Source organism: Oncorhynchus masou, chromosome 11 (assembly GCF_036934945.1).
Source record: "Oncorhynchus masou masou isolate Uvic2021 chromosome 11, UVic_Omas_1.1, whole genome shotgun sequence".
NCBI classification, from domain to species: domain Eukaryota; kingdom Metazoa; phylum Chordata; class Actinopteri; order Salmoniformes; family Salmonidae; genus Oncorhynchus; species Oncorhynchus masou.
Window position 1 is genome coordinate 42466594 of NC_088222.1, and position 19910 is coordinate 42486503.

Consider the following 19910-nt stretch of genomic DNA (forward strand, 5'->3'; position numbering starts at 1 on the left):
AGTGCACTACTGCAGACCGGGCCTACCTAACAGAGAATATATATATATATATATTATTCTATTATATATGGCATATGGTTATAGTCCACCATGGCCCAATAACATGTGCTTATAGGAGATCAAATCAAATTGTATTAGTCACATGCACCGAATACCAGGTGTAGACCTTACAGTGAAATGCTTACTTACAAGCCTCTAACCGACAGTCCAGTTGAAAAAATATGAATAAGGGATAAAAGTAGCAAGTAATTAAAGAGGAGCAGTAAAAAATAACAATATATACAGGGGGGTGCAGGTACAGAGTCAATGTGTGGGGGCACCGGTTAGTTGAGGTAGTATGTGCATGTAGGTCGAGTTAATTAAAGTGACTATGCATAGATGACAACAGAGTGGCAGTGGTGTGGAGAGGGGAAGGGAGGGGGGGGGGGGGGAATGTGAATAGTCTCGGTAGCCATTGGACTAGATGTTCTGGAGTCTTATGGCTTAGGGTAGGAGCTGTTTAGAAGCCTCTTGGACCTAGACTTGACGCTCCGGTACCGCTTACCCTGTGGTAGCAGAGAGAACAGTCTATGATTAGGGTGGCTGGAGTCTTTGACAATTTCTAGGGCCTTCCTCTGACACCGCCTGGTATAGAGGTCCTGGATGGTAGGAAGCTTGGCCCCAGTGATGTACTGGGCTGTTTGCACTATCCTCTGTAGTGCCTTGCGGTCGGAGGCTGAGCAGTTGCCATACCAGGCAGTGATGCAACCAGTCAGGATGCTCTCGATGGTGCAGCTGTAGAACCTTTTGATGATCTCAGGACCTATGCTAATTATTTTCAGTCTCCTGAGGGGGAATAGGTTTTCTCGTGCCCTCTCCACAACTGTCTTGGTGTGTTTGGACCATGTTAGTTTGTTGGTGATATGGACACCAAGGAACTTGAAGCTTTCAACCTGCTCCACTGTAGCCCCGTCGATGAGAATGGGGGAGTGCTCCGTCCTCTTTTTCCTGTAGTCCACAATCATCTCCTTAGTCTTGATCACGTTGAGGGAAAGGTTGTTGTCCTGGTACCACACGGCCAGGTCTCTGAACTCCCTATCGGCTGTCTCATTGTCGAAGATCAACCGCTGTTGTCTCATCAGCAAATCTAATGATGGTGTTGGAGTCAAGCCTGGCCGTGCAGTCATGAGTGAACAGGGAGTACAGGAGGGGCTGAGCACGAACCCCGAGGGGCCCCTGTGTTGAGGATCAGCGTGGTGGATGTGTTGGTACCTGTATAGTCTACTTAGACACATAATTAGAAAGTACCCCTTGAAAGTGCCTGATGACTTTAGTTACACTGCTAAGGGAAGGGTACTTCAACTGTACATTGTTTCTTGACTATATAAATATACAGGCCTACAGTTCATTCGGAAAGTATACAGACCCCTTCACTTTTTCTACATTTTATGTTACAGCCTTATTCTAAAATTGATTAAATTAGTATGTTCCCACATAAATCTACACACAATAACCCATAATGACAAATCAAAAACAGGTTTTTAGAAATGTGTGCAAAGTTAAAAAATAAAAAACAATACCTTTACACAAGCATTCAGACCCTTTGATATGAGATTCGAAATTGACCTTCGGTACACCCTGTTTCCATTGATCATCCTTGAGATGTTTCTACAACTTGATTTGAGTCCTCCTGTGGTATATTGAATTGATTGGACTTGATTTGGAAAGGCATACGCCTGTCTATATAAGGTCCCACAGTTGACAGTGCATGTCAGAGCAAAAACCAAACCATAAGGTCGAAGGAATTGTCCTTAGAGCTCTGAGACAGGATTGTGTCAAGACACAGATCTAGGGAAGGGTACCAAAACATTTCTGCAGCATTGAAGGTCCCCAAGAACACAGTGGCCGCAATCATTCTTAAATGGAATAAGATTGGAACCACCAAGGCTCTTCCTAATTGGGGGAGTTGGGGGATAAGGGCCTTGGTCAGGGAGGCTCCCAAGGTGCTGCATCTCGGTGCTAGAGGCATCACTACAGACCCGGGTTTGAATCCAGGCTGTATCACAACCGGCCGTAATTGGGAATCCCATAGGGTGGCCTATAATTGGCCAAATCTATGCAGCACTCCACTAGTCAGGCCTTTATGGTAGAGTGGCCAGACTGAAGCCACTCTCCTCAGTAAGAGGCACATGACAGCCTGCATGGAGTTTGCAAAAAGGCACCTAAAGGACTCTCAGACCATGAGAAACAAGTTTATCTGGTCTGATGAAACCAAGATTGAACTATTTGAACTGAAAGGCAATCGTCACGTCTGGAGGAGGACTTGGCACCATCTGTACTGTGAAGCACGGTGGTAGTAGCATTATGCTGTGGAGATGTTTTTCAGCGGCAGGGACTAGCAGACTAGTCAGGATCGAGGGAAAGATGAATGGAGCAAAGTACAGAGAGAACCTTGATGAACACCTGCTCCAGAGAGCTCAGGACCTCAGATTGGGGTGAAGGTTCAACTTCCAACAGGAAAACAACCCTAAGCACACAGCCAAGACAACACAGGAGAGGCTTTGGGATAAGTCTCTGAATGTCCTTGAGTGGCCCAACTAGAGGCCTGACTTGAACCCGATCGAACATCTCTGGAGAGACCTGAAAATTACTGTGCAGCAACGCTCCCCATCCAACCTGACTAAGCTTGAGAGGATCTGCAGAGAAGAATGGGAGAAACTCCCCAAATACAGGTGTGCTAAGCTTGCAGAGTCATACCCAAGAAGTTGCAAATGTCTAAAAGCCTATTTTTAGTCATTATGGGGTCTCGTGTGTAGATTGATGAGGGAAAAAAACAATATCATCCGATTTAGAGTTGTAAAGAGAGTAGAGGCTGTAACGTAACAAAATGTGGAAAAAGTCAAAGGGTCTGAATACTTTCCAAAGGCACTGTATAATAATATGCCATACTAAGACGGTATACATATAGCTTCTTAAGGCAATAAATAGGCCATAGTGGCAAAATAATTACAATTGAGCAATTAAACACTGGAGTGATAGATGTGCAAGTAGAAATACTGGGGTGCAAAGGAACAAAAATAATAATAATATGGGAATGAGGTAGTTGGTGTAGGCTATTTAGAGATGGGCAATGTACAGGTGCAATGATCAGCAAGTTGCTCTGACAGCAGATGCTTAAAGTTAGTGAGGGAGATATGAGTCTCCAGCTTCAGTGATTTTTGCAATTCGTTCCAGTCATTGGCAGCAGAGAACTGGAAGGAGAGGCAGCCAAAGGGGGAGTTGGCTTTGGGGATGAACAGTGAAATATACCTGTTGGAGCGCGTGCTACGAGTGGGTGCTGCTATGGTGACCAGTGAGCTGAGATAAGGTGGGGATTTACTTAGCAAAGACTTCTAGATGATCTGGAGCCAGTGGGTTTGGCAACGAATATGAAGCAAGGGCCAGCCAACGAGAGCACAAAGGTCACAGTGGTAGGTAGTATGTGGAGCTTTGGTGACAAAACGGATAACACTGTGATAGACTGCATCCAATTTGCTGAGTCGAGTGTTGGAGGCTACTTTGTAAATGACATCGTAGAAGTCAAGGATCGGTAGGATAGTCCGTGTTACGAGGGTATGTTCGGCAGCATGAATGAAGGATGCTTTGTTGCGAAATAGGAAGCCAGTTCTAGATTTAATTTCAGATTGGAGATGCTTAATATTAGTCTGAAAGGAGAGTTTACAGTCTAACCAGACACCTAGGTACTTATAGTTGTCCACATATTCTAAGCCATAACCGTCCAGAGTAGTGATGCTAGGCGGGTGGGCAGGTGCAGGCAGCGATCGATTGAAGAGCATGCATTTAGTTTTACTAGTATTTAAGAGCAGTTGGAGGCCACAGAAGGAGAGTTGTGTGGCATTGAAACTTGTCTGGAGGTTAGTTAAGACAGTGTCCAAAGAAGGGCCAGAAGTATACAGAATGGTGTCGTCTGTGTAGAGGTGGATCAGAGAATCACCAGCAGCAAGAGCGACATCATTGATGTATACAGAGAAAAGAGTCGGCCTGAGAATTGAACCCTGTGGCACCCCCATAGAGACTGCCAGAGGTCCGGACAACAGGACCTCCGATTTGACACACTGAACTCTATCTGAGAAGTAGTTGGTAAACCAGGCGAGGCAGTCATTTGAGAAACCAAGGCTGTTGAGTCTGCCGATGAGAATGCGGTGATTGACAGAGTCGAAAGCATTGGCCAGGTCGATGAAGACGGCTGCACAGTATTGTCTTTTATCGATGGCAGTTATGATATCGTTTAGGACCTTGACCGTGGCTGAGGTGCACCCATGACCAGCTAAGAAACCAGATTGCATAGCGGAGAAGATACGGTGGGATTCGAAATGGTCGGTGATCTGTTTGTTAACTTGGCTTTCGAAAGACCTTAGAAAGGCAGGGTAGGATAGATATAGGTCTGTAACAGTTTGGGTCTAGAGTGTTTGCCCCTTTGAATAGGGGGATGACCGCGGCAGCAGTATGTGTTGAAGTAGGAAGAAGATAGTGTAGAGTTACAGACAAACAGTAAGGCTGGAGGAGAAGAGCGGCTGGAGGAGGAGAGCGGCTGGAGGAGAAGAGCGGCTGGAGGAGGAGAGCGGCTGGAGGAGGAGAGCGGCTGGAGGAGAAGAGCGGCTGGAGGAGAAGAGCGGCTGGAGGAGGAGAGCGGCTGGAGGAGGAGAGCGGCTGGAGGAGGAGAGCGGCTGGAGGAGGAGAGCGGCTGGAGGAGGAGAGCGGCTGGAGGAGAAGAGCGGCTGGAGGAGGAGAGCGGCTGGAGGAGGAGAGCGGCTGGAGGAGGAGAGCGGCTGGAGGAGGAGAGCGGCTGGAGGAGGAGAGCGGCTGGAGGAGGAGAGCGGCTGGAGGAGAAGAGCGGCTGGAGGAGGAGAGCGGCTGGAGGAGGAGAGCGGCTGGAGGAGGAGAGCGGCTGGAGGAGGAGTGAAAGTGTTCTTTCCTGGCATTTGTCTGACAGTCAGAGGAGGCTGTGGGCTTAGCTATCATCTGTCCACTGACCTGGTTGGCTTTGAGTGGGGAGTAGAGAGGCGGAGAGAGAGAGGGAGAAAGAGAGAGACAGGTTGGAGCAGGGTCTAGCCGACTGCAGAGTAAGGTGTCTACATTCTCGTCCTGTGTGAGAGAGTGTGAGGGGAGAGGAGCCTTGAGTCAGTGAGTTGGGGAGAGGGGGGAATGTTGCCTTTGGGACGACACTTCTGTTTATAGCAGATGGTCTGGTGCAGACAGACAGACATGCACCGCAGTTCTGGGTAAATGCATCTGTGCGCACATGGTGCACACATCAGCTCTGTGGCTCTGTCAACCCAAAAAGTGTGTGTGTGTGTGTGTGTGTGTGTGTATCCATGTGTGAGAAAGAGAGCGAGAGCATTGGGGTTTCCCAGCCCATTGCCAGGTTAAACACTGGCCCTCTGCTGAACGGTAAGCCTCCATAATGAGTGATCCCAAGCTGAACAATTCCCCCATTGTGTGCAGCTGCAGCAGCCACACACATAAGTGTAAAGTTTCCTCCTTGTTTTGTGTGTATGTAATTTGGGTAAATGTAAAATAAATAACAAGGAATGGTTGTTGAAGTTGCCACCTACAATGGCCAGCCCTCAAATGTGATGCTGAAAAACCCATGTCCCAAATACACTACATGACCAAAAGTATGTGGACACCTGCTCATTGAACATCTCATTCCAAAGCCATGGGCATTAATAGAGTTGGTCCCCCCTATAATAGCCTCCACTCTTCTGGGAAGGCTTTCCACTAGATGTTGGAACGTTGCTGAGAGGACTTGCTTCCATTCAGCCACAAGAGCATTAGTGAGGTCGGGCACTGATGTCGGGCGATTAGGCCTGGCTCAAAGTCAGCGTTCCAATCAAATTTTATTGGTCACATACACGTGTTTAGCAGATGTTATTGCGGGTGTAGTTAAACACTTGTGTTTCTAGCTCCAGCAGTGCAGTAATATCTAACAAGTAATTTTTAACAATTTCACAACAATACACAAATCTAAAGCAAAGGAATGGAATTAAGATGATATACATATTTGGACAAGCAGAGTCAGACTAAGATACGGTAGAATATTAGAGAATACAGTACATACATATGAGATGAGTAATGCAAAATATGTAATTCAATTGTGCATCTGTAAAAGTTTTAGAGGGTCTTAGGGGCCAAGCCAAATTTCTTCAGCCTCCTGAGATTGAAGAGGCACTGTTGCGCCTCCTTCACCACACTGTCTGTGTGGGTGGACCATTTCAGTTTTGTCAGTGATGTGTACGCCGAGGATCTTGAAGCTTTCCACCATCACGGCGGTCCTGTCGATGTGGATAGGTGGCGTGCTCCCTCTGCTGTTTCCTGAAGCCCACGATCAACTCCTTTTGTTTTCGTTGACATTGAGTGAGGTTATTTATTTTCCTGGAACCACACTCCCAGGGACCTCACCTCCTCCATGTAGGAGGTCTCGTCATTGTTGGTAATCAGGCCTACTACTGTTGCGTTCCAATTCATCCCATTGTTGTTCGATGGGGTTGAGATCAGGGCTCTGTGCAGGCCAGTCAAGTTCTTCCACAAAAATGTCTGTATGGACTTCGCTTTGTGCATGGGGGCATTGTCATACTGAAACAGGAAAGATCCTTCCCCAAACTGTTGCCACAAAGTTGAAAGCACAGAATCCTTTTGAATATCGTTGGATGGCTAGCCCAACCCATGAAAAACAGCCCCAGACCATTATTCCCCCTCCACCAAAATGTACAGTTGGCACTATGCATTCTAATGACATCCGCCAAACTAAGATTGGTCTGTTGGACTGCCAGATGGTGAAGCTTGATTCATCACTCCAGAGAACGCGTTTCCACTTCTCCAGAGTCCAATGGCGGCAAGATTTACACCACTCCAGCCGAAGCTTTGCATTGCTCATGGTGATCTAAGGCTTGTGTGTGGCTGCTTGGACATGGGAACCCATCTCATGAAGCCCCAAAAGAACAGTTATTGTGCTGAAGTTGCTTCCAGAGGCAGTTTGGAACTCGGTAGTGAGTGTTGCAACCAATGACAGACGATTTTTACACTCTACCCGCTTAAGATCTGGGCAATCCCGTTCTATGAGCTTGTGTGGCCTACCACTTTAGGGATGAGCCGTTGTTTCTCCTAGACGTTTCCACTTCACAATAACAGCCCTTACAGTTGACCGGGGCAGCTCTAGTAGGTCAGAAATTTGAATAACTGACTTGTTGAAAAGTCACTGAGCTCTTCAATGAGGCCATTATACTCCCAACATTTGTCTATGGAGATTGCATGGCGGTGTGCTCGATTTTATACACTTGTCAGAATCCACATACTTTTGTATATAGAGTATTTAGGTGAGACTAACAAATAAAAGCCCCCACTGAACAGACGGGGACCACTTTAAGTAGCCTAATATCTGAGAGAGAGGCTGACATGTCTGTCTGTGGGTGACATGAAAGTGTCAATACTAAACTGCTTACGATACCAATTGATGGGCGGAAATTCAAATGGCTGGCTTTCTATGAAGCCTGCTGCTCAGTCACTGTCTGATATTAGGTTAGAATAAAGATTAACTATTTGGTTTGAACCTACTGGAGCTTCAAGTCTAAATTCTAGACAAAGGGGAAACTGGGACCAGTGTATCCCATTCAAGCTGTACCTATAGGGGCAAACAGGTCTATGTGCACAGACAGTGACAGTTACCAAAAACCCTCTTGGCTGAACTACAAAAAAATCTTTGTCGGGTGGAAACGCATTATCTTACTGGCCTTTACAGAATCATTACCAATTAAGAGATTGCTGTCAAAAGCCAGCCTGTCTTCAATGATTCCCAATACATCGGAGTTTTTCAATCAATAAGCTTCTATTCCCAAATCATTCTCCTCACTCCAAAAGGTTCCTTCCTCTCCCCCTGTCCTTTCCTCCAACAACCACTGATCTAGTGTGGTTTTTGGTGAAAACAGGACAAAGAGCCCTGTGTGAATAAAAAGCACCTTCTTTCTTTGAATAAATCATGTTCATTTCAGATCAGAGATATTTTCAGATCAGAGATACTTCAAGATATGTGAAGAACAAATTCGAAGGAAGGAAGGCCTTTTCTCCCCGGGTCTTCGCATAGGGTTTCTGTCTGTCCTAACAGTGAAGATGGCAGCAGGCTTCAGTTACACACGACAGTGCGACTGTCCACAGGGAGAGGAAACATTGGCATACCGGCCATCCCTGAAGAAACCAATTCAGAAAACATGCAGGCCAGGGAAGTAATACAAAAAGGAGCCGTAATTACAAAGCAGTCCTCAAACCACCACGAGGCAAGCTGAAATGCAGCAAGCAGCCACAGAGGAACAGAGCCAGCATAGAGTCGACGAAACCCAGCTGGGAAACCAACAGCCAAACATGCCATCTGCGAATGGCAGAAGCATAGGATTGCATATAAAATCACTGAATGTATAGGGATCTGTATGGACAGGGAAACAGTGTGGAATACTTGTTCTTCAGCCAATGGTGATTTAGAATGATGCTAATTGTTTTTGTCGTATCACAATGTGATTGTGCTGGTTAGTGGAGCCTCCTGGTGGAGAGAAAGTGGAAAGTCAACGCAGGATTCTGCCCACCACGACGCCACATCACCTTCTTGGAGTCTATCTGCGTTAATTCTGAGACAATGCTGACCTCTACTGGACGCGGAGAAGAACTACATCAACATTCATCACAAACGAGGGGATGAGTTTCCACGCTACTTCTGAAATATTATCATAACAGGATTCAGAATGTTCTGGTCCTCTTCCAGTTCTTGCAGCTCTATTGTCTATAATTGTACATTTTAGTAATTCAGCAGATGCTCTTATCCAGCGCTACTTACAGGAGCATTTAGGGTTAAGTGCTTTGCTGAAGGGCACATTGTTAGATTTTCACCTAGTCGGCGTGGGGATTCAAACCAACAACCTTTCGGTTACCGGCCAAATTCGCCGAACCGCTAGTTTTCCTGCCGACGTGTGCATGTGTGCGTGCATCATGATCTGTGTGTGTATGTGAGCGTTCCATTATCCGACAGCCTTAATCCTCTATAGCACCACAACAGTGGAGCTCTGGGTTCCCTGGTGGCATTGCAGCCCCTTCTCTCTCTGTGTGTGTGTGTGTGTGTGTGTGTGTGTGTGTATGTGTGTGTGTGTGTGTGTGTCTCCTCAGTCTGCACAGGGAGGGAGCCATTGGGCCAGGCTCAGATAATAAACTTCTCCTTTAACCATATGGAAAAGCACTCAGTAGAGAAAGGAGTCGGCAGAAGTGGAAATTAAGCCTTACGTATAACGGATTTATGATGTAATATCCATTGGGTAAACAGTGCAGATGTGACTGGGGGAAATGCCTCTCATGCTAACCCTGCAAATGTGTGTTGATGTTTTGCCACGTAAATAAACGTTCTGATATAAAGACTTGGATTAGGAGATTTGTATTACTTGCCGCTCTGGTTGCGTCCCTCCTAATCTCAGTTTAGAATGGATGCTGGATAGCTTTGCATACAGTATAGTAAACAGAAACCAATATTAGATTTTGTAAGGATAAATGCTTGGTTGACAGAGTACAAGCCACTGGAAAACATAGGCAAAATAGCCAACTATTAACACAGGGTCTGCCTGTATCAACGTGCTGACAGAGGAGAGACAACATCTTAGCTTTCCTACTTCATCAGCGCTGGGGGAATTTGCGGGGAATTTGCTTACACTTCTCCGGTTCTTTCACATCAGGGGGTGAGTTTCCCAAAAGCATAAAGATCTTTAGCACTAAAAATCAGGGCGGCAGGGTAGGCTGAAAGTTCGAATCACCGAGCTGACAGGGTACAAATCTGTCGTTCTGCCCCTGAACAGGCAGTTAAACCACTGTTCCTCGGTCGTCATTGAAAATAATAATTTGTTCTTAACTGACTTGCCTAGTAAAATAAAGGTAAAATTAAAATTAAAATCTACAATACATTACTAGGCAATGGAAGAAAAATGACCTCAAAGCTAAAGTAGATTTTTTTTAAGGGAGACAAGGAGAGAGGAGACAAGAAAAGAGGAGGCAAGGAGAGAAGAAGCCAGTATAGGAGTCATGGAGTACAGGAAGGCCTGTTAATGTCATGTTTTGGGTGGGGAGGGGAGAAAGCAACAACAGCTGGTGCTGCTCATTGGTGAGGCATGTTAATTACACTTAACATCCCTTCCATTTCTCCTTGAGCCAGAGGCCTCTTCTGCTACAGGGGTCCAGCAGGATTCCACACAGACACACACAACATGCTCAATACAGCCACACAGCTAGGGCTCTCCTACCATTCTTTCAGTATTGTCAACAATGTTATGAAGATTTACGGGCAAATAACCACCTAATACCACTGGCAAAATGCCTTCATGAACTATGTAACCAGCAAAGATTAGCACTGGGCTATACAGTGATATTCCACGCAAAACTCCTCCACAATTTTCATTGCAATATAAATATATCACAATCAAGGTAGGTACCTTGACACACCAGATGGTTCACCATTTTTTAACAACATTGCAGCATCATAGTGCCCTGCTAAGTGCTTGCTTACCTGGATGGCGCCAAAGTCCACGTTCTCGTAGTGGAAGTGGGCGCACTCGGCCAGCTTGGGGAAGTGGCCTTTGGTAAAGGACAATCTGAAAGAGAGACAGACAGTGGTTAGGACCAAGCCAGGCCTAAGGGCCTGACAGAGAATGAAGCGTGTAAAGGGCGTGGGGGACGGGCTGTTGCGGTGACCTTATTACTGCCACAATAGCAGTCATGACCGCAGTATAATTCCACATGACCGTTGAGTCACGGTCATCTCCTTTTATGCCCTCTGGTCATGCTTTGGTAGAACCCAACTTGCTAACTACCATCAGGTCCTAATGGACTGGTATCCAGGGCTCTATTGTCCCTCTAACCGCTCTGACATCAATGCAAAGGCAATCAAAAAATCTCATCAAAACTGTAGTCCGAACATACTTTTAAAACTAACCTCACTGTGATGATCAATTTAAAGAAAGAAGTTCAACAGCGGGTTGAAACAGTGTAAAACATGAATGTTGTTTCAAAACATAACACAATGAAACAGACAGCGCTTTCCAAGGTGATGATTCATTCAAAACAGCCATACGCATACTAGCAATTATGTATAGGCTTATGAGCCAAGGACCCAAAAATATAAAAATGATGATTGTGCCATTATACAATACATTGCCTACCGCATATTTTGAAAAACATAAAACAAAAAGGATTTAAGATGTCATTGGTACATAATTGGTCTAGCATGTACTCTCAAATGATTATTTTATTTTAAGAATCGCCATTGAGCGTGAACTATATTATTATGGATACTGGATGGACTGGGTCACCTTATGCTGCGAGTCAACATTTCTATCCATGAGCTTGGAAAGAGAACGTATAGCCATGGGGTTGAGGTCAGAGTGCAAAGGGGGTGGGAGACGGGCTGTTGCGATGACTATTACTGCCACCCCGGCAGTCATGACCGCAGTATACTTCCACATGACCGTTGAGTCACGGTCATCTCCTTTTATGCGCTCTGGACATGCTTTGGTAGAACCCAACTTGCTAACTACCATCAGGTCCTAATGGTCTTGTACTCAGAGCTCTATGGCCAGTTAAGTTCTTCCACACCAATTTGCAAACCATTTCTATACGGACCTCGCCTTGTGCACGGCGGCTTTGTCATGCTGAAACAGAAGAGAGCCTTCCCCAAACTGTTGCCACAAAGTTGGAAGCACAGAATCGTCTAGAATGTCGCTGTATGCTGTAGTGTTAAGATTTCCCTTCACTAGAACTAAGAGGCTTAGTCCGAACCATGAAAAACAGCACTAGACCACTATTCCTCCTCCACCACACTTTACAGTTGGCACAATTGCATTTGGGCAGGTAGCGTTCTCCTGGCATCCGCCAAACCCAGACTCGTCCGTTGGACTGCCAGATGGTGAAGTGTGATTCATCACTCCAGAGGAAGTGTTTCCAAAGGCGACGAGATTTACACTACTCCAACCAACACATAGCATTGCGTATGGTGATCTTAGGCTTGTGTGCAGCTCCTCGGCAAATGGAAACCCATTTCATGAAGCTCCCGACAAAGTTATTGTGCTGACGTTGCTTACAAAGGCAGTTTGGAACTCGGTAGCGAGTGTTGCAACCGAGGATAGACAATGTTTACACGCTACGCGCTTCAGCAATCCGCGGTCCCATTCTGTGAGCTTGTGTGGTCTAACACTTAAGAGCTGAGCCGTTGTTGATCACAGACATTTCCACTTCACAATGGCATCACTTAGAGTTGACCGGGGCAGCCCTACCGGGGTAGAAATTTGACAAACTGACTTGTTGGAAACGTGGCATCCTACAACGGGTGCCACGTTGAAAGTTACTGAGCTCTTCAGTAAGGCCATTGTTTGTCTATAGAGATTCCATGGCTGTGTGCTCAATTTTATACACCTGTCAGCAATGGGCGTGGCGAAAACAGCCGAATCCACTAACTTGAAGGAGTGTCCACATGCTTTTGTATATATATAGTGCCTTCCTAAAGTATTCAGACCCCTTGACTTGTTCCTTGTTCCACATTTTGTTACGTTACAGCCTTATTTTAAAATCGATTTTTACTCAATCTATACACAATACCACATAATGACAAAGCATTGGGGACCTTCAATGCTGCAGACATTGTTTGGTACCCTTCCCCAGATCTGTGCCTCGACACAATCCTGTGTCGGAACTCTACGGACCATTCCTTTGACCTCATGGCTTGGTTTTTGTTCTGACATGCACTGTCAACTGTGGGACCTTATATAGACAGGTGTGTGCCTTTCAAAATCATGCCCAATCAATTGAATTTACCACAGGTGGACTATAATCAATGGAAACTGGGTCCACCTGATCAATTTCAAGTCTCAAAGCAAACGGTCTGAATAGTTACGTAAATAATATATATATATTTTTTGTCATTATGGGGTATTATGTGTAGATTGCTCAAGAACATGTTTAATTTAATCCATGTTGAAAAAGTCAAGGGGTCTGAATACTTCCCAAATGCACTGCATAGTGTATGCCTCGTTGAGAAACAATTATTTCACTTGGTTGAGCGCCCATTGCATACAGAGTTTGGACGGAATATCAACAGTCAGGCAGCGAGAGCATGCTCTTCAACCAGTGGTTGATGCATGGAGTTAGGTAAGTGTTCTTATATTTATTTCTCTGCTGCTCATAAAGCACATACTCTGCTAGAAAACCGAAGTAGCCTACAACACAGACAAGCGGTTAAGCCTCCATTTGGTGTTTGAGTGCATACAGATGACAAGTCTTTATTCCCCTGCCCATTTAATAATGGCTGTCGTGTAAAGTACTTTAGTCAAAATACTTTAAAGTACTACATACATTTTTGTGGGGATATCTGTACTTTACGTTATATTTTTGACAACTTTTGCACCACTACATTCCTAAATAAAAGAATGTACATTTTACTCCATACATTTTCCCGTATACCCAAAAGTAAATGCTTAACAGGACAGGAACATGGTCCAATTCACACATTTATCAAGAGAACCTCCCTGGTCATCCCGACTGCCTCTGATCTGGCGGACTCACTAACCAAAAATGCTTTGTTTTTAAAATTATGTATGAGTGTTGGAGTGTGCCCCTGGCTATCTGTAAAATTGTACAGAAAAATGTAATGTGCTGTCTATTCTGCTTAATATAAGAAATGTGAATTTTTCCAAGAGGCTTCTAAATATATTCTACCCCCAAGCCATAAAACTCCTGAACAGCTAATCAAATGGCCACCCAGACTATTTGCATTGCCCCCCCCCCCCCCTCTGGAACACGGCTGCTACTCTGTTATTATCTATGCATAGTCACTTTAATAACTCTACCTACACGCACATATTACCTCAACACCGGTATATAGCCCCACCATCGTCATTTACTGCTGCTCTTTAATTATTTGTTATTCTTATCTCTTACTTTATATAGGTATTTTCTTAAACCTGCATTGTTGGTTAAGGGCTTGTAAGTAAGCATTTCACTGTAAGGTCTACACCTGTATTCGGCGCATGTGACAAATAAAAATGTATTTGATACCATAGGCCTACAGTTGGCCAACTCATATTCTGTTCTTCTGAAATACATTTTCTTCATACAGGCGGGCAAAATATTATGACCACCACAGCCCTCGGTGGGGGGATGGAGAAGAAGAAAACAGATGGTACAAGAGAGGAGGGTGGTGGAAGAGGGCAAAACTAGATAGAAACTGAAACATTTAAGCGAGTGAGGGAGAGAAAGGGCCAGGTCTGAGAGACATAACGAGAGAGTGAGAGGTAGAGATGAAATCAAATAAAAATGTATTGGTCACGCAAGCAGTTTCGCAGATGTTATCGCAGGTGCAGCGAAATGCTTATGTTTCTAGCGCCAACAATGCAGCAATATCTAGCAAAACAAAATACATACACAATCAAAAAAAAATTTAAAGAACAAGAAATGAAGACATGAGAACGAGCAATATCAGAACAACTCCAGAATATAAAAACATATATACACAGGACAGTGGAGGCCCAAAACATTTAAAGTAATACTTCTTAGATAAAACTATATTAATATAATCACGTCACCAAATAACTGGTTAAAACACTATTTTGCAATGAAGGTCTACAGTAGCCTCAACAGCACTCTGTAGGGCAGCACCATGGTGTAGTCTGAGGACAGCTAACTTCCGTCCTCCTCTGGGTACAATGACTTCAATATAAAACCTAGTATGCTCATGGTTCTCACCCCCTTCCATAGACTTACAAAGTAATTATGACAACTTCCGGAGGACGTCCTCCAGCCTATCAGAGCTCTTGCAGCATGAACTGACATGTTGTCCACCCAATCAAAGGATCAGAGAATGAATCTAGTACTGAAAGCATAAGATACAACTTGCTAGCACTGCAGTGTAAAATGTGTTGAGTAGTTGACTCAAAAGAGAGCTAGACAATAGTTGAACAGTTTTGAACAAATTAATTTATTCCAAAATGAAGGAGAAGCAAGAGAGAAATAGAGTCGTTTTTTTTTCACTTTCTCTTACTTAGCTAGCAAATGCAGCTAGCTAGTTTAGCCAACTGAAACACCCTGCTCAACCAGAGGGATGCTATGTTAGCTAGCTGGCTATGACTTAAAACCCAACACAGGAACTCTTCCATTCATTTATTGCCACCGGGGCCCGCCGGTGTAACTGTTTACTGTACACAAACATTACTGCATGATTGTTAAACCTGCTACAATCATGCAGGTTTACTAACACGTTAGTTATATTAGTCATATTAGTTATATTAGCTATGTTGACTATGACGTTACTTTAGCTAATATGGTGACAACGATGTAGGCTGTGTGTAGTAGCAGTTTTGCTTGGAAAGTTTTTTTCGCCTGGTCACATTCAGCGGATGCGTTGTGCATTGAGGTCCACAAGCAAAGGAAAGAGAAGGAATACAACGTGGCTGTTATGAAAGTGAAGTTTACGTGTGATCAGAGTTGTATTCATTCCCCCGATTCTGTTGAAAAACATTTCTTAAGCGCAAGCAAACAGAACAAACCAGGGATAAACATACCTGAATTTGTCCAATAGAAACGCTTGTTTGCATTTGTTGGACTAATGATTACACCCTATATCACCTAAAATTTGGCTTTCGACCTGTGTGCACCTACATTGTAAACTTTCATACATAGGCTAGATTGTAGCTGGCACTAAGACTGCACTCAACGAGCGGTATTAGGCCATAAGCAAACAAGAAAAAGCTCATCCAGAAGCGGAGCTCCTAGTAGCCGGGGACTTTAATGCAGGCAACGTTATAGCCGTTTTACCTCATTTCTACCAGCATTTTCCCAGAGGGGAAAAAAAGTAGACCACCTTTATCCTCCTGATTCCTGCTTGCTAGCAAAAACTAAAAAAGGAAGTACCAGTGACTCGCTCTATATGGAAGTGGTCAGATGACGCGGACGCTACAGGACTGTATTCTAGCAGACTCGAGTAAGTTCCGGGATTCATCCAGTGGCAATGAGTCACCAGCCTCATCAATAAGTGCATCGACGACGTCGTCCCCACAGTGACATTAAGTACATATCCTAACCAGAAGCCATAGATTACAGGCAACATCCGCACCGAGCTAAAGGCTAGAGCTACCGCTTTCAAAGAGCGGGACACTAATCCAGAAGCTTATAAGAAATCCCGCTATGCCCTCAGACACCGGCGCTGATGGTCGTTGGATATGGCAGGGCTTGCAAACTATTAGAAACTACTCAGCGAAACACAGCTGCAAGCTGCCCAGTGACACGAGCCTACCAGACAAGTGAAATGCCTTTCATGCTCGCTTTGAGGCAAGCGACACTGAAGCATGCGTAAGAGCACCAGCTGTTCCGGACGACTGCTTTATCCCACTCTCCATAGACAATGTGAGCAAGACCTTTAAACAGGTCAACATTCACAAGGCAGCGGGGCCAGACGGATTACCGGGGCGTGTACTCAGCGCATGCGCGGACCAACTGTCCTCACTGTCATTTTCAAACTCTCCCTGACCGAGTCTCTAATACCAACATGTTTCAAGCAGACCACCATAGTCCCTGTGCCCAAGAACACTAAGGTAAACTGTCTAAATGACTACCGCACCGTAGCACTGACGTGAAATGAAATGCTTTGAAAGGACGGTCATGGCTCGCATCAACACCATCATCCCGGAAACCCTAGACCCACTCCGATTCGCATAACGCCCCAACATATCACGCAATCTCTATTGCACTCTACAATGCCCTTTACCACCTGGACAAAAGGAACACCAATGTCAGAACAGTGTTCATTGACTACAGCTCAACACCATAGTGCCCACAAAGCTCATCACTAAGCTAAGGACCCTGGGACAAAACACTTTCCTCTGCAACTGGATCCTGGACTTCCTAACAGGCTGCCCCCAGGTGGTAAGGATAGGCAACAACACATCTGCCACACTGATCCTCAACACCGGGGCCCCTCAGGGGTGCGTGCTAAGTCCCTTGTACTCCCTGTTCACCAAGTACGACTCCAACACCATCATTAAATTTGTTGACGACACAACAGTGGTAGGCCTGACAACGATGAGACTGACCACCTCCTTACAAGCCTTGCAGTGCAGTGTGGAGACCTTGCAGTGTGGTGCCAAAACAACAACCTCTCCCTCAATGTGAGCAAGACAAAGGAGATGATTGTGGACTACAGGAAACATCGACAGGGCTGTAGTGGAGCAGGTCGAGACTTTCAAGTTCCTTGGTGTCCACCTCACCAACTATCATGGTCCAAACACACCATGACAGTCGTGAAGAAGGCACAACAACATCTTTTCTGCCTAAGGAGACTGAAAAGATTTGTCATGGGTCCCCAGATCCTCTAAAAGTTAGACAGCGGCACCATCGAGAGCATCCTGACCGGTTGCATCACCGTCTGGTATGGCAACAGCACGGCATCTGACCGTATAGCACAACAGAGGGTAGTGTGTACGGCCTAATACATCACTGTGGCCAAGCTTCTTGCCATCCAGGACCTATATAAGAGGTGCCAAGTCTAGGTCCAAAAGGCTCAACAGCTTATACCCCCAAGCTATAAGACTGCTGAACAATTAATCAAATTGCCACCCGGACTATTTACATTGACACCCCTTGTTTTCACACTGCTGCTACTCGCTGCCCCTTTATTATCAATGCACAGTCACTTCACCCCAACCTACATGTATAAACTACCTCGACTAACCTGTGCCCCCACACATTGACTCAGTACTGGAACCCACTGTATATAGCCACGTTATTGTTATATAATTTTTTGTTACTTTATATTTTTTACTTTAGTTTATTTAGTAAATATTTTCTTCTCCAACTCAAATCATCAAGTTTGCAGACGACCCTACAGTGGTAGGTTTGATTACCAATAATGACCAGACGGTCTACAGGGAGGAGGTGAGGGCCCTCGGAGTGTGGTGTCAGGAAAATAACCTCACACTCAACGTCAACAAAACAAAGGAGATGATCGTGGACTTCAGGAAACAGCAGAGGGAGCAGCCCCCTATCCACATCGACGGGACAGTAGTGGAGAAGGTGGAAAGTTTTAAGTTCCTCGGCATACACGGCAAACTGAAATGGTCCACCCACACAGACAGCGTGGTGAAGAAGGCACAAGAGCGCCTCTTCAACCTCAGGAGGCTAAAGAAATTTGGCTTGTCACCAAAAGCACTCAAACAGATGCACAATCGAGAGCATCCTATCGGGCTGTATCACCGCCTGGTACGGCAACTGCTCCGCCCACAACCGTAAGGCTCTCCGGAGGGTGGTGAGGTCTGCACAACGCATCACCGGGGGCAAACTACCTGCCCTCCAGGACACCTACACCACCCGATGTCACAGGAAGGCCATAAAGATCATCAAGGACAACAACCACCCGATCCACTGCGCTATCATCCAGAAGGCGAGGTCATTACAGGTGCATCAAAGCTGGGACCGAGAGACTGAAAAACAGCTTCTGTCTCAAGGCCATCAGACTGTTAAACAGCCATCACTAACATACTGACTGAATCTCTAGCCACTTTAATAGTTAAAAATTGGATGTAATAAATGTGTCACATCAAACAATGCCACTTTATGTTTACATACCCTACATTACTCATATCATATGTATATACTGTACTCTATACCATCTACTGCATCATGCCTATGCCGTTCGGCCATCGCTCATCCATATATATTTTTATGTACATATTCTTATTAATTCCTTCATACACACAAGTGTAAGGTAGTTGTGAAATTGTTAGATTACTTGTTAGATATTACTGCATGGTCGGAACTAGAAGCACAAGCATTTCGCTACACTCACATTAACATCTGCTAACCATGAGTATGTGACAAGTAAAATTTGACTTGATTTCTCTAACTGCATAGTTGGTTAAGGGTTTGTAAGCACTTCACAGTAAGTTCTACACCTGTTGTATTCGGCACAAGTGAGAAATACATTTTGATTTGGAATATTAAATGAGTCATCTAATACGATGTAATAGAAATAAGCCCATACCCCCCAAAAAGATGTCCTCCCTCATCTTAATGAACCTCTCTGGGATATGTGGGACGGAAGCGTCCCACTTGGCCAAAAGCCAGAGAAAATGCAGAGCGCCAATTTCAAATACATTTCTATAAAAATCTAACTTTCATGAAATCATACATGTAAGATACCAAATTAAAGCTACACGTATTGTGAATCCAGCCAACATGTCAGATTTCAAAAAGGCTTTTCGGCGAAAGCAAACAATGCTATTATCTGAGGATAGCAGCTCCGTAAACAAAAGAGAGAAAAAAAATTTTCGCCCCTGCAGGCTCGACACAAAACGCAGAACTAAAAATATACTGCTCAAAAAAATAAAGGGAACACTTAAACAACACAATGTAACTCCAAGTCAATCACACTTCTGTGAAATCAAACTGAGGAAGCAACACTGATTGACAATAAATTTCAACATGCTGTTGTGCAAATGGAATAGACAACAAGTGGAAATTCTAGGCAATTAGCAAGACACCCCCAATAAAGGAGTGGTTTTGCAGGTGGTGACCACTTCTCAGTTCCTATGCTTCCTGGCTGATGTTTTGGTCACTTTTGAATGCTGGCGGTGCTTTCACTCTAGTGGTAGCATGAGACGGAGTCTACAACCCACACAAGTGGCTCAGGTAGTGCAGCTCATCCAGGATGGCACATCAATGCGAGCTGTTGCAAGAAGGTTTGCTGTGTCTGTCAGCGTAGTGTCCAGAGCATGGAGGCGCTACCAGGCGCTACCTCCAGTACATCAGGAGACATGGAGGAGGCCGTAGGAGGGCAACAACCCAGCAACAAGACCGCTACCTCCGCCTTT

General features: G+C 45.0%; 1 protein-coding gene across 1 annotated transcript in view; it reads right to left on the minus strand.

The window, feature by feature from the left end:
- LOC135548718 (rho GTPase-activating protein 32-like) overlaps positions 1 to 19910 on the minus strand; it is a 226397-nt gene that overhangs the window by 91160 nt on the left and 115327 nt on the right. The window contains 1 exon segment of the mRNA XM_064978581.1: positions 10568 to 10652. Coding sequence (XP_064834653.1) covers positions 10568 to 10652 — 85 coding nt within the window.